The sequence below is a fragment of the Telmatherina bonti genome, assembly GCF_933228915.1.
Source record: "Telmatherina bonti genome assembly, chromosome: 21".
Taxonomy (NCBI): Eukaryota; Metazoa; Chordata; class Actinopteri; order Atheriniformes; family Telmatherinidae; genus Telmatherina; species Telmatherina bonti.
The window spans coordinates 3,575,506-3,600,351 of NC_136630.1; the positions used below are offsets into that span (position 1 = coordinate 3,575,506).

General features: G+C 49.5%; 1 protein-coding gene across 1 annotated transcript in view; it reads left to right on the forward strand.

The window, feature by feature from the left end:
• baiap2b (BAR/IMD domain containing adaptor protein 2b) overlaps positions 1-24,846 on the forward strand; it is a 34,468-nt gene that overhangs the window by 5,176 nt on the left and 4,446 nt on the right. The window contains exons 4-8 of the mRNA XM_079260498.1: positions 4,956-5,108; positions 10,451-10,666; positions 11,247-11,442; positions 11,790-11,991; positions 12,071-12,151. Of these exons, the coding sequence (XP_079116624.1) occupies positions 4,956-5,108; positions 10,451-10,666; positions 11,247-11,442; positions 11,790-11,991; positions 12,071-12,151 (848 nt within the window). The remainder of the gene's footprint in view (positions 1-4,955; positions 5,109-10,450; positions 10,667-11,246; positions 11,443-11,789; positions 11,992-12,070; positions 12,152-24,846) is intronic.

A 24,846-nucleotide genomic window follows, 5' to 3' on the forward strand; every position in this document is an offset into this window, starting at 1 on the left:
TTTCTGAACAAAGGCTTGTGTAACTTCAGTCCTGCGTGTTGTGTAACACCTGATCTGCCGAGCGTTCAGGTAAGCGCTTCAGCGGAGGCGTGATTAGCCGGCGAAGGTCTCTGGGCCGTCTGTAGGTGTTGTGGTGACACATGGTGGGCGGGATCTCTTACGCAACCTGCTGACGGCGACGAGACACAGCGGAGACTTTTCTGCACTTCTTATGCTTTGATTTCTTCTCTCTGGTGAAAATCAGTTTCATGAGTTCTGCTTTAGAGCGTCGGCCTCCAGGGGACCCCAAGGACCCTCTGGAGGAGAGGCGGCGGAGCTCCTCTAACAAACGGAGGACGGTTCTGGTGTCAGTTCAGGTTCCTGGACTTCCAGCGGCGTTTTGCCTCGTCAGGTGGGGGGGCGTCACATCTGATGGATGTGACTGAACAGCCAAACCGGGAATAAAAACCTGGAATAAAGAGCTTCACACACCAAAACGATGCTTTCTGTCACATCAGCTGTCATGTTACATAAAATCTCTTTTGTTTTTGTTGAATAAAAAACTGTTTTTGAGCCTCAGAAACCTGCAGCGATCCAGTCAGACAAGCTGGGTGTGAAAACGTGTCAAAGACCCGTCACTCACAGGAAACAGGATGTTAGCGGGAACCCCGATCTCCTCACCGGCTGCTCGTCTCATTTAGAAAAGTTTTTAAAGTTTTACTTTTGGCTTTTAAACGTTTAAATGTTCGGGTTCCTCTCTTCCTCTCTGAGCTTCTGCAGCGTCGTCGTCCCGTTAGAGCTCTTAGACCAGAAGACCAGATGCTTCTAGTCATCCCGAGGACTCCACTTGTGGAGACGGAGCGGCGGGAGGAGGAGCGGCGGGAGGAGGAGCGGCGGGAGGAGGAGCGGCGGGAGGAGGAGCGGTCCTGCTGGCCTTCTGGGCTTCAGGGCCTTAATGAGCAGGAAGACTCTGAGCTGAGCGGCGGCTCCTCCATCCTTCATGTTCTCCCATCTCGCTGCCAAACTGTTTCCTCCTGCTCCTCCTGCTCCGTCTCTGCTCCTCCTCCTCCGTCTCTGCTCCTCCTGCTCCGTCTCTGCTCCTCCTGCTCCGTCTCTGCTCCTCCTCCTCCGTCTCTGCTCCTCCTGCTCCGTCTCTGCTCCTCCTGCTCCGTCTCTGCTCCTCCTGCTCCGTCTCTGCTCCTCCTCCTCCGTCTCTGCTCCATCTCTGCTCCTCCTGCTCCTCCTCCTCCGTCTCTGCTCCTCCTGCTCCGTCTCTGCTCCTCCTGCTCCGTCTCTGCTCCTCCTGCTCCATCTCTGCTCCTCCTGCTCCTCCTCCTCCGTCTCTGCTCCTCCTGCTTCGTACCTCGCGGTGCGTTTGGCTTGTGGACACCCCGGCTCGTGCTGAGCGACGCTTTAATGCTGGGTTGAAGCAGCTACACGGTCCAGCTTCTAATCCAGCAGCACTCGTCGCCACGGCAACCTTCTCCTGACCTTCTCCTGACCTCCTCCGGACCTCCTCCCGATCTCCTCCCGATCTCCTCCCGATCTCCTCCCGATCTCCTCCGGACCTCCTCCCGACCTCCTCCCGACCTCCTCCGGACCTCCTCCCGATCTCCTCCCGATCTCCTCCCGACCTCCTCCGGACCTCCTCCCGACCTCCTCCGGACCTCCTCCTGACCTCCTCCGGACCTCCTCCCGATCTCCTCCCGATCTCCTCCCGACCTCCTCCGGACCTCCTCCGGACCTCCTCCCGACCTCCTCCCGACCTCATCCCGATCTCCTCCCGATCTCCTCCCGACCTCCTCCCGACCTCCTCCCGATCTCCTCCCGACGACCTCATCCCGATCTCCTCCTGACCTCCTCCCGACCTCCTCCCGATCTCCTCCGAACCTCCTCCCGACCTCCTCCTGACCTCCCGACCTCCTCCCGACCTCCTCCCGATCTCCTCCGAACCTCCTCCCGACCTCCTCCTGACCTCCCGACCTCCTCCCGACCTCCTCCCGATCTCCTCCGAACCTCCTCCCGACCTCCTCCTGACCTCCTCCCGACCTCCTCCTGACCTCCTCCCGATCTCCTCCGGACCTCCTCCCGATCTCCTCCCGACCTCCTCCTGACCTCCCGACCTCCTCCCGACCTCCTCCCGATCTCCTCCCGACCTCCTCCGGACCTCCTCCCGATCTCCTCCGGACCTCCTCCCGATCTCCTCCCGACCTCCTCCCGACCTCCCGACCTCCTCCGGACCTCCTCCCGATCTCCTCCTGACCTCCCGACCTCCTCCCGATCTCCTCCTGACCTCCCGACCTCCTCCTGACCTCCTCCCAACCTCCTCCGGACCTCCTCCCGACCTCCTCCCGACCTCCTCCCGATCTCCTCCCGACCTCCTCCGGACCTCCTCCGGACCTCCTCCCGATCTCCTCCTGACCTCCTCCTGACCTCCTCCGGACCTCCTCCCGACCTCCTCCGGACCTCCTCCCGACCTCCTCCGGACCTCCCGACCTCCTCCTGACCTCCTCCGGACCTCCTCCCGATCTCCTCCGAACCTCCTCCCGATCTCCTCCTGACCTCCCGACCTCCTCCTGACCTCCTCCTGACCTCCTCCCGACCTCCTCCCGATCTCCTCCCGACCTCCTCCTGACCTCCCGACCTCCTCCTGACCTCCCGACCTCCTCCCGACCTCCCGACCTCCTCCCGACCTCCTCCTGACCTCCCGATCTCCTCCCGACCTCCTCCGGACCTCCTCCCGACCTCCTCCGGACCTCCTCCCGATCTCCTCCCGACCTCATCCCAACCTCATCCCGACCTCATCCCGACCTCCTCCGGACCTCCTCCCGATCTCCTCCTGACCTCCCGACCTCCTCCCGACCTCCTCCGGACCTCCTCCCGATCTCCTCCTGACCTCCCGACCTCCTCCTGACCTCCCGACCTCCTCCTGACCTCCCGACCTCCTCCTGACCTCCTCCTGACCTCCTCCTGACCTCCTCCCAACCTCCTCCTGACCTCCCGACCTCCTCCCAACCTCCTCCCGACCTCCTCCTGACCTCCCGACCTCCTCCCGACCTCCTCCTGACCTCCCGATCTCCTCCCGATCTCCTCCCGATCTCCTCCGGACCTCCTCCCGACCTCCTCCGGACCTCCTCCCGATCTCCTCCCGACCTCATCCCAACCTCATCCCGACCTCCTCCGGACCTCCTCCGGACCTCCTCCCGATCTCCTCCTGACCTCCCGACCTCCTCCCGACCTCCTCCGGACCTCCCGACCTCCTCCGGACCTCCTCCTGACCTCCTCCTGACCTCCTCCTGACCTCCTCCCGACCTCCTCCCGACCTCCTCCGACCTCCTCCTGACCTCCCGACCTCCTCCTGACCTCCCGACCTCCTCCTGACCTCCCGACCTCCTCCCGACCTCCTCCCGACCTCCCGACCTCCTCCGACCTCCTCCTGACCTCCCGACCTCCTCCTGACCTCCCGACCTCCTCCTGACCTCCCGACCTCCTCCTGACCTCCTCCTGACCTCCTCCCGACCTCCTCCCGATCTCCTCCTGACCTCCCGACCTCCTCCTGACCTCCCGACCTCCTCCCGACCTCCCGACCTCCTCCGACCTCCTCCTGACCTCCCGACCTCCTCCTGACCTCCCGACCTCCTCCCGACCTCCTCCCGACCTCCCGACCTCCTCCGACCTCCTCCTGACCTCCCGACCTCCTCCTGACCTCCCGACCTCCCGACCTCCTCCTGACCTCCCGACCTCCTCCTGACCTCCCGACCTCCTCCTGACCTCCTCCGGACCTCCTCCTGACCTCCTGACCTCCCGACCTCCTCCTGACCTCCTGACCTCCCGACCTCCTCCGGACCTCCTCCGCGTAACGAGTCGCTGTTTCCGGGGATAACAGAAGGTGGTCGCTTTATTCCAACGTGGTTGTGGAGCAGCAGAACTGAAACGAGGGACGAGGATCCTGCAGGTTTGTTTCCAGAGGAGCAGCGAGCGGTTCGTCTCTTCTGCAAACTTCCAGCCAGAGTCCAAAGCTTTGCATCGTTTCCATTCACCTCCTAGGTTTTAGATCCAGAACGGCTGGCGGTGCAGCGGATGTGCGTGCGTAGCCGTCCTCTGCACCGGCGATGAGTTCAGAAATGGTTTTAATGGGAGCAAAACCATCATCCGGCTGTAAATGTTGAAGGTTTGGTGGAGATATTAAACGGCCCTCTCGGTCCTGGATGTCGAGGTAAATGATAGGAGGAAGAATATTTACTAATTAATTCATGAATATGCTGAATTAATTTCCTAATTAGCAGCTGTGGTGTTGCGTAATGTGTGATGCCGCGGTCCGGCGGGACTGAAATCCCTGCGGTCGCGTCTCGCTGACATGGTGATGTTTAATATCCAGGCTGCTTCGCGCTGTGAGGCTGGAGCAGCCAGACATGCGTAGCGGTGCGTGGGCTGCTGACCTTCCCTGTAAACGGTCGCCGACGCCTCGCTCTGCAGCTCGCCGCCTGGCACCTGGAGAACGCCGCTTCACATCGTCTGACACCATGGGAAAAGTTTAGGAGCTCTTCGTTGCATAAGCAAACTGCAGGTTGAACTCCATCTCCTGCTTCTGTGCAGACAGAACGTCTTGTTCTCTGACACGCTGCTGGAAAAACAGTTCAGGACACAAATGATCCTAAATCTCCAGTTTTTCTGCTCTGATCTGTTGCAACATTTCCGTTTTCTTCTCACTGTGGCAGAAGAAGCAGTTTATCAGCTTTACTGTGTGACGGCTGACATTTGATGGATGATTCAAACCTGTTATTTGTTGTTCAGAGATTTTTCTAAAAGGCTGATTCATTCCGGTTCCCATCTGGATTTTATCTTTAAATGTTTTTCTGACCCGTTTTCCTCCACGTGAGATCAGCGATGTTGGCTCGTCACTGACTCTCCTTTCACAGCTGTAAATTTGTCCCACAATGATGACTTTCTGCATGTTTCTGCCTTTTCCTGCCCAGTATGTGGAGGCCATCAGCAACAAGCAGAGCGAGCTGGACAACTACATAGCAGAGGGCTACAAGAATGCTCTGTCCGAGGAGAGGAGGAGGTACTGCTTCCTGGTGGATCGTCAATGCGCCGTGGCCAAGAACAGGAGCGCCTACCACGGGAAGGTGAGATGGGCTTCTGCTTTATGTTCTGTGTTGGAACAGGAACCAGCAGAGGCTTAAAGCTGTAATAACTAAGGTAACTGGGTCAAATACACTCCCAGTCAAAAGTTTGGATACACTTTCCCCACTTTAGATTCAATAGAAAAAAGTGTCTCCAAACTTTTGACTGGTACTGTTTCACAATTGTTTCACTGTTTTTAATTCAACTTTCAATTCAGCTTCATTTATATAGCGTCAAATCACTGCAATGCCATCTCAAGATGCTTTACAGACAGAGAAAAAACATAATGAAAGCCAATTCATAACAGCCTATATAAGGAAACCAACAGATTGAGTTGGAAGTATCCAGGTTCATTATAAAACTGGAAAATTTAGCTCTGAGTTTTTCAGATCCAGAGAGAATTACTTCAGTCTTATCTGAGTTTAAGAGGAGAAAATTTCTAGACATCCAAGTCTTTATGTCTGAGACAATTTTGTAGCCTATCGGGCTGATTTGTTTCATCTGGTTTAAAGGATAAGTATATCTGAGTATCATCTGCATAACAATGAAAGTTTATTTCATGCTGTCGAATAATTTTGTCTAAAGGGAGCATATATAGCGTGAAGAGTACTGGTCCAAGTACAGAACCTTGAGGAACTCCATGACTTACTGTAGTTTGTGAGGAGGACTTGTCATTTACATTTACGAACTGAAGTCTATCAGATAAATATGATTTAAACCAGCTTAATGCTGTACCTGTAATTCAATGCAAGGTCTTTTTAAAGACCATGGAGGATAATGTTTCTCCGCATATTTAGTTGTCCCCTGTTACAACTGAGATAAATCCACAGATACTTTGTTTATTGGAAAATATTTTTTTTTATTTTAATTAGTGTTGTTTGGCTAAATCTAAAGTAGAAAAGCTGCAGTTCTTTCCAATAAATTTACTAAACTGGGAACCGAGTCGCTAATGGAATTAAAGTCTACAAAATAACCAACTTTATCAGGTCAGGAAACCTGTCTTTATTTACAAGCAAAGCAGCTGCAGCTGCTTTCTGCTGCTGTTGGCACCGAAGGAAACCTAGCATTAGCATTAACCTCTGTTAGCTAGCTAAAGTGTACAGTCACTAGAAAAGCTGAACAAGTTCTTTCTGCAGGTTTTTAACACAGAACCCAGACAAGTAGTGGACTGTTTTATCAGAGAACATAAAGCAGGTTTCCGTTTATAGAGAACAAACTAGCTAGCGTGTTAGCTGGCAGTAAATGTCGCTTGTGGTTGTAATTCAGTAGAAGAAGTAGTTCTGTTAACAGGAGGCAAACCCGAAGGTAAACAACTGTAGTGGACATCAACATGAAGAAAATGGAAGGGTTGTCAGGAATCTATCTCTGAGGATATCTGAGATGTTTAATCACGTCTAAGACGACGTTTCAGGTCAGGTCCGACACGTCCTACGTCCAGGTGTTCATCAACTCTTTGTTTTTAAAAAAAAAAAAAACAACTTTTTTTTTTTTTTTTTTTTTGCATGTTTGGTTTTCTTTCATTCATTCTGTTCTAATTTTTTTTTTATCCCTATTTTCTACAAGCAAACGCTGAACAAGTCACCAAAATAAAACACAAAACAATAAAAGCAACAGCAAGAAATCATACATATAAAGAGTGGAATTTCTTTTGGAGAGATCTTTGTGCCGAACAACATATTTTTAATAACGGAGTCCCTCTGAAGGTGATGATTTGTAAACAACGTGTTCACACAGTAAACAGCACTGATTAAGAGGTTGTTGGACAGCAGAGGAGAATGTGTTCTCTATAAAACATGAGCGTCAGAGCCGAGTTTCCGCGCTGAAGGGGATAAAAGCCTGATGAAAATCTGGACGTGTCGGTCTGTGTTGGAGACCAGCTTGTTCTGATGGAAACAATGTGGACTTTGAAAATGTGGAAAATGAGGTCAGACTGTGCTGAACGCTCGTCTCAGAAGTCAGATCTGTTGCTTTGTTCCGGTCTCTCTCCATCCACATTAATTCAGCCGTTTTATCCAAAACTAAACCAAAAACATCCCCAGAGCAGCCAATCAGGAGCTCCACATCAACACACAGGCTGCCATGTGGAAGTCCCTCTCAGTGGTTAAATGTGATGTAAGGCAGGATGTAGAGGAGGAGAGTGAAGGATGGGGAGGCGGCGGAAAAGAAAATGACCTACTTCTGCAGGAACACTTGATACGACTCAGCGTGTGGGTGGAAAAGTGTCTGAGCGGGAGATTGATGGACACAAGGAGGAAATGCGGAACAAACTGCTGATGTGACGATGAAATGATTCAGTTTGGGACGCCAGCAGCCGATGGATCGCTGATTTAGGTTTTCTTCTTCCCAGCCAAGAAATGTTGAACATGCAACCCTAACCCTTAACCTTTAGCCCTAACCCATTAACCCTTAACCTTTAGCCCTAACCCATTAACCCTTAACCTTTAGCCCTAACCCATGAACCCTTAACCTTTAGCCCTAACCCATGAACCCTTAACCTTTAGCCCTAACCCATGAACCCTTAACCTTTAGCCCTAACCCATGAACCCTTAACCTTTAGCCCTAACCCATTAACCCTTAACCTTTAGCCCTAACCCATTAACCCTTAACCTTTAGCCCTAACCCATTAACCCTTAACCTTTAGCCCTAACCCATTAACCCTTAACCTTTAGCCCTAACCCATGAACCCTTAACCTTTAGCCCTAACCCATGAACCCTTAACCTTTAGCCCTAACCCATGAACCCTTAACCTTTAGCCCTAACCCATTAACCCTTAACCTTTAGCCCTAACCCGTAACCGCTATCACTAACCCATAAACACATATTTGGTCCTAAATTTGAGGCTTTGAACTTGTTTTTTGTTTTTTTTATTTTACATTGCCAATATGAGGGTCTCAGTGGTGTAGCTGGTTAACGGTTAGTGGTCTAACTGGTTTAGCTGGTTTAATGTTAGTGGTGAAGCTGGTTAATGGTCATTAGTGTAGCTGGTTTTTGGTTTAGCTGGTTAACAGTTAGTGGTCTAACTAGTTAACAGTTAGTTGTGTAATTGGTTTACGGATAGTGGTGAAGCTGGTTTACAGTCAGTGGTGTAGCTGGTTTGTGGTTAGTGGTCTAACTGGTTTGTGGTTAGTGGTCTAACTGGTTTAGGGTCAGTGGTGTAACTGGTTTACTGTCAGTGGTGTAACTGGTTTGTGGTTAGTGGTCTAACTGGTTTATGGTTAGTGGTCTAACTGGTTTAGGGTTAGTGGTGTAACTGGTTTACTGTCAGTGGTGTAACTGGTTTGTGGTTAGTGGTGTAACTGGTTTACTGTCAGCGGTGTAACTGGTTTGTGGTTAGTGGTCTAACTGGTTTAGGGTTAGTGGTGTAACTGGTTTACTGTCAGTGGTGTAACTGGTTTGTGGTTAGTGGTCTAACTGGTTTAGGGTTAGTGGTGTAACTGGTTTACTGTCAATGGTGTAACTGGTTTGTGGTTAGTGGTCTAACTGGTTTGTGGTTAGTGGTCTAACTGGTTTAGGGTTAGTGGTGTAACTGGTTTACTGTCAATGGTGTAACTGGTTTGTGGTTAGTGGTCTAACTGGTTTGTGGTTAGTGGTCTAACTGGTTTGTGGTCAGTGGTCTAACTGGTTTAGGGTTAGTGGTCTAACTGGTTTGTGGTTAGTGGTGTAACTGGTTTGTGGTTAGTGGTGTAACTGGTTTATGGTTAAGATGACCAGCGGTAGCAGGAGTTTCTGGGGTTCCTGTTTGCTTTGGATCTTTAGAAACAAGCAAGCTTTTTACACATTTTAAGTTCCTACATAATGATAAAAGAAGCTGAAGTGCCGGACGGGTGAACGAGGTCGTGAAGTGGTCGGAGCAGCAGCGATGCTGAAGGTCGAGAGGGATGAAGAACCACCATCTGTGCCAGTTAATTGTTATCACAGCGGTAACGGCACCAACCTCCCACGCTCTACCATTGCTGTGTGACAGGCTAACGGGGGTCGTAATGACTCATCGTTTCAGCAGCATCAAGATGTTCTGGGAACAACTTCACAGAAATCAGTGGGTGGAAGCCGTTTCTCCCAGAAAACACAGAACCAGTTTCAGGTGTTAAAATGTTTTCATACGGCACGCGGACCCCAGAATAAGAACCTATAGTCACTGTGATCCAACTGCCTTTAAGCTAAAAGTTTCTGTTGTTTTACTTCTAAAAACAACCTTTAATCACACAGTTTTTAGAATAATTAGTTTTTCTGTCCTCTCATCGTCCCACCTGACGCTCCAGCCCACACACCCTCAGCAGGTCCAGACCACCTTGGAACCTCGCTGTGTTGATCCTGGCCGGGTTAAAGTCGTTTCCACAAACAGATTCCCCCTCAGTCTTTATTCAAGGCTTTCTGGTCGCCTCATTTAGTCTGATGAATGCAAATGAGAGCATGTTTATGTAACCGCCTCCGTAATGCAGGGAGGAGACGCCAGTCCTGCACCGCAGAGCGCTCCTCAAACAAGGAGTCATACCTCCAGCTGCATCCCGCCTCTCATCTTCTGTTCTCATCACATCTGCAGGACTGAATGTTCCTCCCAGTTCCTGCCAGTTACCTTCTCCCAGCATCCCCAGTACATTCATCAGAGATCATACTGTGGTGTTCTGAGAGGAAATTTGTCATGTTGTCACTTTAAATGTGGACCTTTTCTCTGAAATCACATCAAAGTGATCTCCATAAAATGTCGTATCAATAAGTATATTCATATTTTAAAAGAAAACTCCAGATGTGAAGTTTCTGCTAAATGAGCAACGTTAAACGTTAAAAGTGTTGCAACAAGCTGCAAAAGGAGAATAAAGGAGATAACTGACAATAAAATACATACAGAGACGTAAAGCTCGACGGGTAATTCATCATCATCGTCATAAAACGGAAATGTTTAGCTGGAACTGTCAGGACGCAAAGCAAACTGTTTTTTTCCTCCTTTATTTAACCTGATTAAAAAAAATCTGTTCAGATTGAAAATATCTTCTGAAGGGTGACCTGTCCAGGAAGCAGCACAGACACACGTCCACGCCGCGTAACGAACCGCGACCAGCGAACACGCAGCAAACGCACTGAGCCCCGTCGCTGAAATGCAGCGTGGCCTGAATCCTGCTCGGGTGTTTAAACACACACACACACACACACACACACACACACCGACCGAGACGGTCTGTAGCTTCCAAACTTCCCCCAGTAGATCTGAGGAGTCTTCCTCATGTGGTCTCAGCAGGCCAGGTCTACCTTCTGAACCAGAACTATTCAGAAATCATATGACTTCCACTCCGTTGTCTCTGTCTCTGCGGTTCCGTACTTCGTCCTAACGGAGACGTCTCTCCTGCAGGGGAAGGAGCTTCTATCCCAGAAGATTCCCGTGTGGCAGCAGGCGTGTGCTGAGCCCAACAAGCTGCCAGATCGCGCCATGTTCCTGGCCCAGCAGATGAGCGGTGCAGCTGGCACCCTGCCTCCTGGTGCCCACCACGCCGGCATCTCTGAGCCAATCGCCGGTGCTAAACCGCTGCCGGTGCCTCCAGAGCTGGCGGTCCTCAGGGGACAGCAGGTGGGTCTCCTCACAGCTGATTGGTCTCCTTTTAGAAGCATTCGTTGACGGATTCTTCCTTTAAATTCCTGCATATCTCTGTTTGCTGGAGAAGTCCAAACACAGCCGCACTGTCATATGCGCGTGCGCGCGCGCGCGCGCGCACACACACACACACACACACACACACACACACACACACACACACACACACACAGGTAAATGACGCCTAATGAGGCCCTTAACTTGAGTGCATGAGAGCGTTCTGACCCTGGATGTGTTTCTGGCATCATGGGAGCCTTCAGCACAACAAATGCAATCATCAGCAGAGCGCGCTGATAAGCTGGTCGGTTCCCGTCCTGCCTCCTTCCCCTCCTGCAGCGCTACCGCCGTCTCCAACCAGATCCAAATTCTCACAAAGTAAAGCTTCGGCTTGAGATGAGAAACCTGCAGCAGTGTTTGCATTAATCAGCATGTCCTGACCCAGATCTCCTCTCCACCTCTCGCTGTAACGAGCTTCATGCAACCGCTGCAGCTGATGTAACGGAGCAGCAGTGTGTGTGTTTTAACCTCCTGCATGTAAATGTCCTCGCCGCCGCAGAGGCTGATGGGCGCCGTGGAAGGCGGGATGGCGGTGATGAACGGCGCGGCCGGAGGAGAGGACTACCAGCAGTGGATGGAGAGCAAAGTAGCTCAAAGCAAAGTGTCGCCGCAGACCCAGAGGCACGGGGCCGAGGTCTACTCCAACACCCTGCCTGTCCGCAAGGTCGCGCCCGCCAAGAGCAAGGCCGCACAGAGTAAGGACACACACACACACACACACAAACAGCGGCGTCCGGCTGTGTGATGAGACACAGCCGAACAGGCTGCAGATCAACACACTCCTCCTGCAGCTCGTCTCTTACAGCAGATTCAGTCTTCTGGAAACTTCTGATCCTGAATGATGGAAGAATGATGAACATAGATTATTATAGATTATGAACATTGAACCTAGATTTGTGTCGTTCTGAAGAACTTTCAGCTTGTTTTTCATAAAGATGCTGTGAGAGGCATTGTAAACATGACCGTAGGGGGTCGAACCAGCGGGATAGAAAGATGAGGCTGGGCGCCATCAGGTTAAAGCTTTTCCTCCTTCCTCCTCCAGTGGAGACCCGCACGCTGCCCCGCTCCAGCTCCATGGCTGCAGGGCTGGAGAGAAACGGCAGAACCCGGGTCCAGGCCATCTTCTCCCACGCAGCCGGGGACAACAGCACCCTGCTCAGCTTCGCCGAGGGCGACGTCATCACCCTGCTGGTCCCGGAGGCCCGCGACGGCTGGCACTACGGGGAGAGTGAGAAGACCAGGATGTGAGACGAGTTTTCTTCTTTCTTAATGAATGAAATGAAATTTTATGTGTTGCTGATGTCTGCTGCCTGATCCCTTCAGGCGCGGCTGGTTTCCCTTCTCGTACACCAGGCTGATCTCCGATGCCGATGGAGACACCATGAGGCATCTCCGCGTTCACAAGTAGGTCGTCTCCTCTAGGTGTAGATGTAACGTTAGTTAGAGCTGTCGTCGCCTCTAGGTGTAGATGTAACTGCTGTTAGAGCTGTCGTCTCCTCTAGGTGTAGATGTAACGTTTGTTAGAGCTGTCGTCTCCTCTAGGTGTAGATGTAACTGCTGTTAGAGCTGTCGTCTCCTCTAGGTGTAGATGTAACGTTTGTTAGAGCTGTCGTCGCCTCCAGGTGTAGATGTAACTGCTGTTAGAGCTGTCGTCTCCTCTAGGTGTAGATGTAACTGCTGTTAGAGCTGTCGTCTCCTCTAGGTGTAGATGTAACTGCTGTTAGAGCTGTCGTCTCCTCTAGGTGTAGATGTAACGTTTGTTAGAGCTGTCGTCGCCTCCAGGTGTAGATGTAACTGCTGTTAGAGCTGTCGTCTCCTCTAGGTGTAGATGTAACGTTAGTTAGAGCTGTCGTGTCCTCTAGGTGTAGATGTAACTGCTGTTAGAGCTGTCGTCGCCTCTAGGTGTAGATGTAACTGCTGTTAGAGCTGTCGTCTCCTCTAGGTGTAGATGTAACGTTTGTTAGAGCTGTCGTCGCCTCTAGGTGTAGATGTAACTGCTGTTAGAGCTGTCGTCTCCTCTAGGTGTAGATGTAACTGCTGTTAGAGCTGTCGTCTCCTCTAGGTGTAGATGTAACTGCTGTTAGAGCTGTCGTCTCCTCTAGGTGTAGATGTAACTGCTGTTAGAGCTGTCGTCGCCTCTAGGTGTAGATGTAACTGCTGTTAGAGCTGTCGTCGCCTCTAGGTGTAGATGTAACTGCTGTTAGAGCTGTCGTCTCCTCTAGGTGTAGATGTAACGTTAGTTAGAGCTGTCGTCTCCTCTAGGTGTAGATGTAACTGCTGTTAGAGCTGTCGTCTCCTCTAGGTGTAGATGTAACTGCTGTTAGAGCTGTCGTCTCCTCTAGGTGTAGATGTAACTGCTGTTAGAGCTGTCGTCGCCTCTAGGTGTAGATGTAACGTTTGTTAGAGCTGTCGTCGCCTCCAGGTGTAGATGTAACTGCTGTTAGAGCTGTCGTCTCCTCTAGGTGTAGATGTAACGTTAGTTAGAGCTGTCGTCTCCTCTAGGTGTAGATGTAACGTTTGTTAGAGCTGTCGTGTCCTCTAGGTGTAGATGTAACTGCTGTTAGAGCTGTCGTCTCCTCTAGGTGTAGATGTAACTGCTGTTAGAGCTGTCGTCTCCTCTAGGTGTAGATGTAACTGCTGTTAGAGCTGTCGTGTCCTCTAGGTGTAGATGTAACGTTAGTTAGAGCTGTCGTCTCCTCTAGGTGTAGATGTAACGTTAGTTAGAGCTGTCGTCTCCTCTAGGTGTAGATGTAACGTTAGTTAGAGCTGTCGTGTCCTCTAGGTGTAGATGTAACTGCTGTTAGAGCTGTCGTCGCCTCTAGGTGTAGATGTAACTGCTGTTAGAGCTGTCGTCGCCTCTAGGTGTAGATGTAACGTTTGTTAGAGCTGTCGTCTCCTCTAGGTGTAGATGTAACCGCTGTTAGAGCTGTCGTCTCCTCTAGGTGTAGATGTAACCGCTGTTAGAGCTGTCGTCTCCTCTAGGTGTAGATGTAACGTTAGTTAGAGCTGTCGTGTCCTCTAGGTGTAGATGTAACGTTAGTTAGAGCTGTCGTCTCCTCTAGGTGTAGATGTAACTGCTGTTAGAGCTGTCGTCTCCTCTAGGTGTAGATGTAACTGCTGTTAGAGCTGTCGTGTCCTCTAGGTGTAGATGTAACGTTAGAGCTGTCGTCTCCTCTAGGTGTAGATGTAACTGCTGTTAGAGCTGTCGTCTCCTCTAGGTGTAGATGTAACTGCTGTTAGAGCTGTCGTCTCCTCTAGGTGTAGATGTAACGTTAGAGCTGTCGTCTCCTCTAGGTGTAGATGTAACTGCTGTTAGGGCTGTCGTCTCCTCTAGGTGTAGATGTAACTGCTGTTAGAGCTGTCGTGTCCTCTAGGTGTAGATGTAACGTTAGTTAGAGCTGTCGTCTCCTCTAGGTGTAGATGTAACGTTTGTTAGAGCTGTCGTGTCCTCTAGGTGTAGATGTAACTGCTGTTAGAGCTGTCGTCTCCTCTAGGTGTAGATGTAACGTTAGTTAGAGCTGTCGTCTCCTCTAGGTGTAGATGTAACTGCTGTTAGAGCTGTCGTCTCCTCTAGGTGTAGATGTAACTGCTGTTAGAGCTGTCGTCTCCTCTAGGTGTAGATGTAACGTTAGTTAGAGCTGTCGTCGCCTCTAGGTGTAGATGTAACTGCTGTTAGAGCTGTCGTCTCCTCTAGGTGTAGATGTAACTGCTGTTAGAGCTGTCGTCTCCTCTAGGTGTAGATGTAACGTTTGTTAGAGCTGTCGTCGCCTCCAGGTGTAGATGTAACGTTTGTTAGAGCTGTCGTCGCCTCTAGGTGTAGATGTAACTGCTGTTAGAGCTGTCGTCTCCTCTAGGTGTAGATGTAACGTTAGTTAGAGCTGTCGTCTCCTCTAGGTGTAGATGTAACTGCTGTTAGAGCTGTCGTGTCCTCTAGGTGTAGATGTAACGTTAGTTAGAGCTGTCGTGTCCTCTAGGTGTAGCTGTAACTGCTGTTAGAGCTGTCGTCTCCTCTAGGTGTAGATGTAACGTTAGTTAGAGCTGTCGTCTCCTCTAGGTGTAGATGTAACGTTAGTTAGAGCTGTCGTCTCCTCTAGGTGTAGATGTAACTGCTGTTAGAGCTGTCGTCGCCTCTAGGTGTAGATGTAACTGCTGTTAGAGCTGTCGTCTCCTCTAGGTGTAGATGTAACGTTAGAGCTGTCGTCTCCTCTAGGTGTAGATGTGACGTTAGTTAGAGCTGTCGTCTCCTCTAGGTGTAGATGTAACTGCTGTTAGAGCTGTCGTGTCCTCTAGGTGTAGATGTAACTGCTGTTAGAGCTGTCGTCTCCTCTAGGTGTAGATGTAACGTTAGAGCTGTCGTCTCCTCTAGGTGTAGATGTAACGTTAGTTAGAGCTGTCGTCTCCTCTAGGTGTAGATGTAACGTTAGTTAGAGCTGTCGTCTCCTCTAGGTGTAGATGTAACGTTAGTTAGAGCTGTCGTCGCCTCTAGGTGTAGATGTAACTGCTGTTAGAGCTGTCGTCGCCTCTAGGTGTAGATGTAACGTTTGTTAGAGCTGTCGTCGCCTCTAGGTGTAGATGTAACTGCTGTTAGAGCTGTCGTCTCCTCTAGGTGTAGATGTAACTGCTGTTAGAGCTGTCGTCTCCTCTAGGTGTAGATGTAACTGCTGTTAGAGCTGTCGTCGCCTCTAGGTGTAGATGTAACGTTTGTTAGAGCTGTCGTCGCCTCTAGGTGTAGATGTAACTGCTGTTAGAGCTGTCGTCGCCTCTAGGTGTAGATGTAACTGCTGTTAGAGCTGTCGTCTCCTCTAGGTGTAGATGTAACTGCTGTTAGAGCTGTCGTCGCCTCTAGGTGTAGATGTAACGTTAGTTAGAGCTGTCGTCGCCTCTAGGTGTAGATGTAACTGCTGTTAGAGCTGTCGTCTCCTCTAGGTGTAGATGTAACGTTTGTTAGAGCTGTCGTCTCCTCTAGGTGTAGATGTAACTGCTGTTAGAGCTGTCGTCTCCTCTAGGTGTAGATGTAACGTTAGTTAGAGCTGTCGTCGCCTCTAGGTGTAGATGTAACGTTTGTTAGAGCTGTCGTCTCCTCTAGGTGTAGATGTAACGTTAGTTAGAGCTGTCGTCGCCTCTAGGTGTAGATGTAACTGCTGTTAGAGCTGTCGTCTCCTCTAGGTGTAGATGTAACGTTTGTTAGAGCTGTCGTCTCCTCTAGGTGTAGATGTAACGTTTGTTAGAGCTGTCGTCGCCTCTAGGTGTAGATGTAACTGCTGTTAGAGCTGTCGTCTCCTCTAGGTGTAGATGTAACGTTAGAGCTGTCGTCTCCTCTAGGTGTAGATGTAACGTTAGTTAGAGCTGTCGTCTCCTCTAGGTGTAGATGTAACGTTAGTTAGAGCTGTCGTCTCCTCTAGGTGTAGATGTAACGTTTGTTAGAGCTGTCGTCGCCTCTAGGTGTAGATGTAACTGCTGTTAGAGCTGTCGTCGCCTCTAGGTGTAGATGTAACGTTTGTTAGAGCTGTCGTCGCCTCTAGGTGTAGATGTAACTGCTGTTAGAGCTGTCGTCTCCTCTAGGTGTAAATGTAACTGCTGTTAGAGCTGTCGTCTCCTCTAGGTGTAGATGTAACGTTTGTTAGAGCTGTCGTGTCCTCTAGGTGTAGATGTAACTGCTGTTAGAGCTGTCGTCTCCTCTAGGTGTAGATGTAACTGCTGTTAGAGCTGTCGTCTCCTCTAGGTGTAGATGTAACTGCTGTTAGAGCTGTCGTCTCCTCTAGGTGTAGATGTAACGTTTGTTAGAGCTGTCGTCTCCTCTAGGTGTAGATGTAACGTTAGTTAGAGCTGTCGTCGCCTCTAGGTGTAGATGTAACTGCTGTTAGAGCTGTCGTCTCCTCTAGGTGTAGATGTAACGTTAGAGCTGTCGTCTCCTCTAGGTGTAGATGTAACGTTAGTTAGAGCTGTCGTCTCCTCTAGGTGTAGATGTAACTGCTGTTAGAGCTGTCGTCGCCTCTAGGTGTAGATGTAACGTTAGTTAGAGCTGTCGTCGCCTCTAGGTGTAGATGTAACTGCTGTTAGAGCTGTCGTCGCCTCTAGGTGTAGATGTAACGTTAGTTAGAGCTGTCGTCGCCTCTAGGTGTAGATGTAACTGCTGTTAGAGCTGTCGTCTCCTCTAGGTGTAGATGTAACGTTTGTTAGAGCTGTCGTCTCCTCTAGGTGTAGATGTAACGTTAGTTAGAGCTGTCGTCTCCTCTAGGTGTAGATGTAACTGCTGTTAGAGCTGTCGTCTCCTCTAGGTGTAGATGTAACGTTTGTTAGAGCTGTCGTGTCCTCTAGGTGTAGATGTAACGTTAGAGCTGTCGTCTCCTCTAGGTGTAGATGTAACGTTTGTTAGAGCTGTCGTGTCCTCTAGGTGTAGATGTAACGTTAGAGCTGTCGTCTCCTCTAGGTGTAGATGTAACTGCTGTTAGAGCTGTCGTCTCCTCTAGGTGTAGATGTAACGTTAGTTAGAGCTGTCGTGTCCTCTAGGTGTAGATGTAACGTTAGAGCTGTCGTCTCCTCTAGGTGTAGATGTAACTGCTGTTAGAGCTGTCGTCTCCTCTAGGTGTAGATGTAACTGCTGTTAGAGCTGTCGTCTCCTCTAGGTGTAGATGTAACGTTAGTTAGAGCTGTCGTCGCCTCTAGGTGTAGATGTAACGTTAGTTAGAGCTGTCGTCTCCTCTAGGTGTAGATGTAACTGCTGTTAGAGCTGTCGTGTCCTCTAGGTGTAGATGTAACGTTAGTTAGAGCTGTCGTCGCCTCTAGGTGTAGATGTAACTGCTGTTAGAGCTGTCGTCTCCTCTAGGTGTAGATGTAACTGCTGTTAGAGCTGTCGTCTCCTCTAGGTGTAGATGTAACTGCTGTTAGAGCTGTCGTCGCCTCTAGGTGTAGATGTAACGTTTGTTAGAGCTGTCGTCGCCTCTAGGTGTAGATGTAACTGCTGTTAGAGCTGTCGTCGCCTCTAGGTGTAGATGTAACTGCTGTTAGAGCTGTCGTCTCCTCTAGGTGTAGATGTAACTGCTGTTAGAGCTGTCGTCGCCTCTAGGTGTAGATGTAACGTTAGTTAGAGCTGTCGTCGCCTCTAGGTGTAGATGTAACTGCTGTTAGAGCTGTCGTCTCCTCTAGGTGTAGATGTAACGTTTGTTAGAGCTGTCGTCTCCTCTAGGTGTAGATGTAACTGCTGTTAGAGCTGTCGTCTCCTCTAGGTGTAGATGTAACGTTAGTTAGAGCTGTCGTCGCCTCTAGGTGTAGATGTAACGTTTGTTAGAGCTGTCGTCTCCTCTAGGTGTAGATGTAACGTTAGTTAGAGCTGTCGTCGCCTCTAGGTGTAGATGTAACTGCTGTTAGAGCTGTCGTCTCCTCTAGGTGTAGATGTAACGTTAGAGCTGTCGTCTCCTCTAGGTGTAGATGTAACGTTAGTTAGAGCTGTCGTCTCCTCTAGGTGTAGATGTAACGTTTGTTAGAGCTGTCGTCGCCTCTAGGTGTAGATGTAACTGCTGTTAGAGCTGTCGTCGCCTCTAGGTGTAGATGTAACGTTTGTTAGAGCTGTCGTCGCCTCTAGGTGTAGATGTAACTGCTGTTAGAGCTGTCGTCTCCTCTAGGTGTAAATGTAACTGCTGTTAGAGCTGTCGTCTCCTCTAGGTGTAGATGTAACGTTTGTTAGAGCTGTCGTGTCCTCTAGGTGTAGATGTAACTGCTGTTAGAGCTGTCGTCTCCTCTAGGTGTAGATGTAACTGCTGTTAGAGCTGTCGTCTCCTCTAGGTGTAGATGTAACTGCTGTTAGAGCTGTCGTCTCCTCTAGGTGTAGATGTAACGTTTGTTAGAGCTGTCGTCTCCTCTAGGTGTAGATGTAACGTTAGTTAGAGCTGTCGTCGCCTCTAGGTGTAGATGTAACTGCTGTTAGAGCTGTCGTCTCCTCTAGGTGTAGATGTAACGTTAGAGCTGTCGTCTCCTCTAGGTGTAGATGTAACGTTAGTTAGAGCTGTCGTCTCCTCTAGGTGTAGATGTAACTGCTGTTAGAGCTGTCGTCTCCTCTAGGTGTAGATGTAACTGCTGTTAGAGCTGTCGTCTCCTCTAGGTGTAGATGTAACTGCTGTTAGAGCTGTCGTCGCCTCTAGGTGTAGATGTAACGTTAGTTAGAGCTGTCGTCGCCTCTAGGTGTAGATGTAACTGCTGTTAGAGCTGTCGTCTCCTCTAGGTGTAGATGTAACGTTTGTTAGAGCTGTCGTCTCCTCTAGGTGTAGATGTAACGTTAGTTAGAGCTGTCGTCTCCTCTAGGTGTAGATGTAACTGCTGTTAGAGCTGTCGTCTCCTCTAGGTGTAGATGTAACGTTTGTTAGAGCTGTCGTGTCCTCTAGGTGTAGATGTAACGTTAGAGCTGTCGTCTCCTCTAGGTGTAGATGTAACGTTTGTTAGAGCTGTCGTGTCCTCTAGGTGTAGATGTAACGTTAGAGCTGTCGTCTCCTCTAGGTGTAGATGTAACTGCTGTTAGAGCTGTCGTCTCCTCTAGGTGTAGATGTAACGTTAGTTAGAGCTGTCGTGTCCTCTAGGTGTAGATGTAACGTTAGAGCTGTCGTCTCCTCTAGGTGTAGATGTAACTGCTGTTAGAGCTGTCGTCTCCTCTAGGTGTAGATGTAACTGCTGTTAGAGCTGTCGTCTCCTCTAGGTGTAGATGTAACGTTAGTTAGAGCTGTCGTGTCCTCTAGGTGTAGATGTAACGTTAGAGCTGTCGTCTCCTCTAGGTGTAGATGTAACTGCTGTTAGAGCTGTCGTGTCCTCTAGGTGTAGATGTAACGTTAGTTAGAGCTGTCGTCTCCTCTAGGTGTAGATGTAACTGCTGTTAGAGCTGTCGTCTCTTCTATTTGTAGATGTAACGTTTGTTAGAGCTATCGTCTCCTCTAGGTGTAGATGTAACGTTAGTTAGAGCTGTCGTCGCCTCTAGGTGTAGATGTAACTGCTGTTAGAGCTGTCGTCGCCTCTAGGTGTAGATGTAATGTTAGTTAGAGCTGTCGTCGCCTCTAGGTGTAGATGTAACTGCTGTTAGAGCTGTCGTCTCCTCTAGGTGTAGATGTAACGTTTGTTAGAGCTGTCGTCGCCTCTAGGTGTAGATGTAACGTTAGTTAGAGCTGTCGTCGCCTCTAGGTGTAGATGTAACTGCTGTTAGAGCTGTCGTCTCCTCTAGGTGTAGATGTAACGTTAGTTAGAGCTGTCGTCGCCTCTAGGTGTAGATGTAACGTTTGTTAGAGCTGTCGTCTCCTCTAGGTGTAGATGTAACGTTTATTAGAGCTGTCGTCTCCTCTAGGTGTAGATGTAACCGCTGTTAGAGCTGTCGTCTCCTCTAGGTGTAGATGTAACGTTTGTTAGAGCTGTCGTCTCCTCTAGGTGTAGATGTAACGTTTGTTAGAGCTGTCGTCGCCTCTAGGTGTAGATGTAACTGCTGTTAGAGCTGTCGTCTCCTCTAGGTGTAGATGTAACTGCTGTTAGAGCTGTCGTCGCCTCTAGGTGTAGATGTAACTGCTGTTAGAGCTGTCGTCTCCTCTAGGTGTAGATGTAACGTTTGTTAGAGCTGTCGTCTCCTCTAGGTGTAGATGTAACGTTAGTTAGAGCTGTCGTCTCCTCTAGGTGTAGATGTAACGTTTGTTAGAGCTGTCGTCGCCTCTAGGTGTAGATGTAACTGCTGTTAGAGCTGTCGTCTCCTCTAGGTGTAGATGTAACGTTTGTTAGAGCTGTCGTCTCCTCTAGGTGTAGATGTAACTGCTGTTAGAGCTGTCGTCTCCTCTAGGTGTAGATGTAACTGCTGTTAGAGCTGTCGTCTCCTCTAGGTGTAGATGTAACGTTTGTTAGAGCTGTCGTCGCCTCTAGGTGTAGATGTAACGTTTGTTAGAGCTGTCGTCGCCTCTAGGTGTAGATGTAACGTTAGTTAGAGCTGTCGTCTCCTCTAGGTGTAGATGTAACGTTTGTTAGAGCTGTCGTCGCCTCTAGGTGTAGATGTAACTGCTGTTAGAGCTGTCGTCTCCTCTAGGTGTAGATGTAACGTTTGTTAGAGCTGTCGTCTCCTCTAGGTGTAGATGTAACGTTTGTTAGAGCTGTCGTCGCCTCTAGGTGTAGATGTAACTGCTGTTAGAGCTGTCGTCGCCTCTAGGTGTAGATGTAACGTTAGTTAGAGCTGTCGTCTCCTCTAGGTGTAGATGTAACTGCTGTTAGAGCTGTCGTCGCCTCTAGGTGTAGATGTAACTGCTGTTAGAGCTGTCGTCGCCTCTAGGTGTAGATGTAACTGCTGTTAGAGCTGTCGTCTCCTCTAGGTGTAGATGTAACTGCTGTTAGAGCTGTCGTCTCCTCTAGGTGTAGATGTAACGTTTGTTAGAGCTGTCGTCTCCTCTAGGTGTAGATGTAACTGCTGTTAGAGCTGTCGTCTCCTCTAGGTGTAGATGTAACTGCTGTTAGAGCTGTCGTCGCCTCTAGGTGTAGATGTAACTGCTGTTAGAGCTGTCGTCGCCTCTAGGTGTAGATGTAACTGCTGTTAGAGCTGTCGTCGCCTCTAGGTGTAGATGTAACTGCTGTTAGAGCTGTCGTCGCCTCTAGGTGTAGATGTAACTGCTGTTAGAGCTGTCGTCGCCTCTAGGTGTAGATGTAACTGCTGTTAGAGCTGTCGTCGCCTCTAGGTGTAGATGTAACGTTAGTTAGAGCTGTCGTCGCCTCTAGGTGTAGATGTAACGTTTGTTAGAGCTGTCGTCGCCTCTAGGTGTAGATGTAACTGCTGTTAGAGCTGTCGTCGCCTCTAGGTGTAGATGTAACTGCTGTTAGAGCTGTCGTCTCCTCTAGGTGTAGATGTAACGTTAGTTAGAGCTGTCGTCGCCTCTAGGTGTAGATGTAACTGCTGTTAGAGCTGTCGTCTCCTCTAGGTGTAGATGTAACGTTTGTTAGAGCTGTCGTCTCCTCTAGGTGTAGATGTAACGTTTGTTAGAGCTGTCGTCTCCTCTAGGTGTAGATGTAACTGCTGTTAGAGCAGTCGTCTCCTCTAGGTGTAGATGTAACTGCTGTTAGAGCTGTCGTCTCCTCTAGGTGTAGATGTAACGTTTGTTAGAGCTGTCGTCGCCTCTAGGTGTAGATGTAACGTTAGTTAGAGCTGTCGTCGCCTCTAGGTGTAGATGTAACTGCTGTTAGAGCTGTCGTCTCCTCTAGGTGTAGATGTAACGTTTGTTAGAGCTGTCGTCGCCTCTAGGTGTAGATGTAACGTTAGTTAGAGCTGTCGTCGCCTCTAGGTGTAGATGTAACTGCTGTTAGAGCTGTCGTCTCCTCTAGGTGTAGATGTAACGTTTGTTAGAGCTGTCGTCTCCTCTAGGTGTAGATGTAACTGCTGTTAGAGCTGTCGTCTCCTCTAGGTGTAGATGTAACTGCTGTTAGAGCTGTCGTCTCCTCTAGGTGTAGATGTAACTGCTGTTAGAGCTGTCGTCTCCTCTAGGTGTAGATGTAACGTTTGTTAGAGCTGTCGTCGCCTCTAGGTGTAGATGTAACTGCTGTTAGAGCTGTCGTCGCCTCTAGGTGTAGATGTAACTGCTGTTAGAGCTGTCGTCGCCTCTAGGTGTAGATGTAACTGCTGTTAGAGCTGTCGTCTCCTCTAGGTGTAGATGTAACGTTTGTTAGAGCTGTCGTCGCCTCTAGGTGTAGATGTAACTGCTGTTAGAGCTGTCGTCGCCTCTAGGTGTAGATGTAACTGCTGTTAGAGCTGTCGTCGCCTCTAGGTGTAGATGTAACTGCTGTTAGAGCTGTCGTCTCCTCTAGGTGTAGATGTAACTGCTGTTAGAGCTGTCGTCGCCTCTAGGTGTAGATGTAACTGCTGTTAGAGCTGTCGTCGCCTCTAGGTGTAGATGTAACTGCTGTTAGAGCTGTCGTCGCCTCTAGGTGTAGATGTAACGTTTGTTAGAGCTGTCGTCGCCTCTAGGTGTAGATGTAACTGCTGTTAGAGCTGTCGTCGCCTCTAGGTGTAAATGTAACTGCTGTTAGAGCTGTCGTCTCCTCTAGGTGTAGATGTAACGTTAGTTAGAGCTGTCGTCGCCTCTAGGTGTAGATGTAACTGCTGTTAGAGCTGTCGTCGCCTCTAGGTGTAGATGTAACTGCTGTTAGAGCTGTCGTCGCCTCTAGGTGTAGATGTAACTGCTGTTAGAGCTGTCGTCGCCTCTAGGTGTAGATGTAACGTTTGTTAGAGCTGTCGTCGCCTCTAGGTGTAGATGTAACTGCTGTTAGAGCTGTCGTCGCCTCTAGGTGTAGATGTAACTGCTGTTAGAGCTGTCGTGTCCTCTAGGTGTAGATGTAACTGCTGTTAGAGCTGTCGTCGCCTCTAGGTCTAGATGTAACGTTTGTTAGAGCTGTCGTCGCCTCTAGGTGTAGATGTAACTGCTGTTAGAGCTGTCGTCGCCTCTAGGTGTAGATGTAACTGCTGTTAGAGCTGTCGTCGCCTCTAGGTGTAGATGTAACGTTTGTTAGAGCTGTCGTCGCCTCTAGGTGTAGATGTAACTGCTGTTAGAGCTGTCGTCTCCTCTAGGTGTAGATGTAACTGCTGTTAGAGCTGTCGTCTCCTCTAGGTGTAGATGTAACGTTTGTTAGAGCTGTCGTCTCCTCTAGGTGTAGATGTAACTGCTGTTAGAGCTGTCGTCTCCTCTAGGTGTAGATGTAACGTTTGTTAGAGCTGTCGTGTCCTCTAGGTGTAGATGTAACTGCTGTTAGAGCTGTCGTCTCCTCTAGGTGTAGATGTAACTGCTGTTAGAGCTGTCGTCGCCTCTAGGTGTAGATGTAACTGCTGTTAGAGCTGTCGTCGCCTCTAGGTGTAGATGTAACTGCTGTTAGAGCTGTCGTCTCCTCTAGGTGTAGATGTAACTGCTGTTAGAGCTGTCGTCGCCTCTAGGTGTAGATGTAACTGCTGTTAGAGCTGTCGTCTCCTCTAGGTGTAGATGTAACTGCTGTTAGAGCTGTCGTCTCCTCTAGGTGTAGATGTAACGTTTGTTAGAGCTGTCGTCGCCTCTAGGTGTAGATGTAACGTTTTTTAGAGCTGTCGTCGCCTCTAGGTGTAGATGTAACTGCTGTTAGAGCTGTCGTCGCCTCTAGGTGTAGATGTAACTGCTGTTAGAGCTGTCGTCGCCTCTAGGTGTAGATGTAACTGCTGTTAGAGCTGTCGTCGCCTCTAGGTGTAGATGTAACGTTTGTTAGAGCTGTCGTCGCCTCTAGGTGTAGATGTAACTGCTGTTAGAGCTGTCGTCGCCTCTAGGTGTAGATGTAACGTTTGTTAGAGCTGTCGTCGCCTCTAGGTGTAGATGTAACTGCTGTTAGAGCTGTCATCGCCTCTAGGTGTAGATGTAACGTTTGTTAGAGCTGTCGTCGCCTCTAGGTGTAGATGTAACTGCTGTTAGAGCTGTCGTCGCCTCTAGGTGTAGATGTAACGTTTGTTAGAGCTGTCGTCTCCTCTAGGTGTAGATGTAACTGCTGTTAGAGCTGTCGTCGCCTCTAGGTGTAGATGTAACGTTTGTTAGAGCTGTCGTCGCCTCTAGGTGTAGATGTAACGTTTGTTAGAGCTGTCGTCTCCTCTAGGTGTAGATGTAACGTTAGTTAGAGCTGTCGTCGCCTCTAGGTGTAGATGTAACTGCTGTTAGAGCTGTCGTCGCCTCTAGGTGTAGATGTAACTGCTGTTAGAGCTGTCGTCGCCTCTAGGTGTAGATGTAACTGCTGTTAGAGCTGTCGTCGCCTCTAGGTGTAGATGTAACTGCTGTTAGAGCTGTCGTCGCCTCTAGGTGTAGATGTAACTGCTGTTAGAGCTGTCGTCGCCTCTAGGTGTAGATGTAACTGCTGTTAGAGCTGTCGTCTCCTCTAGGTGTAGATGTAACTGCTGTTAGAGCTGTCGTCTCCTCTAGGTGTAGATGTAACTGCTGTTAGAGCTGTCGTCTCCTCTAGGTGTAGATGTAACGTTAGTTAGAGCTGTCGTCTCCTCTAGGTGTAGATGTAACTGCTGTTAGAGCTGTCGTCGCCTCTAGGTGTAGATGTAACTGCTGTTAGAGCTGTCGTCTCCTCTAGGTGTAGATGTAACTGCT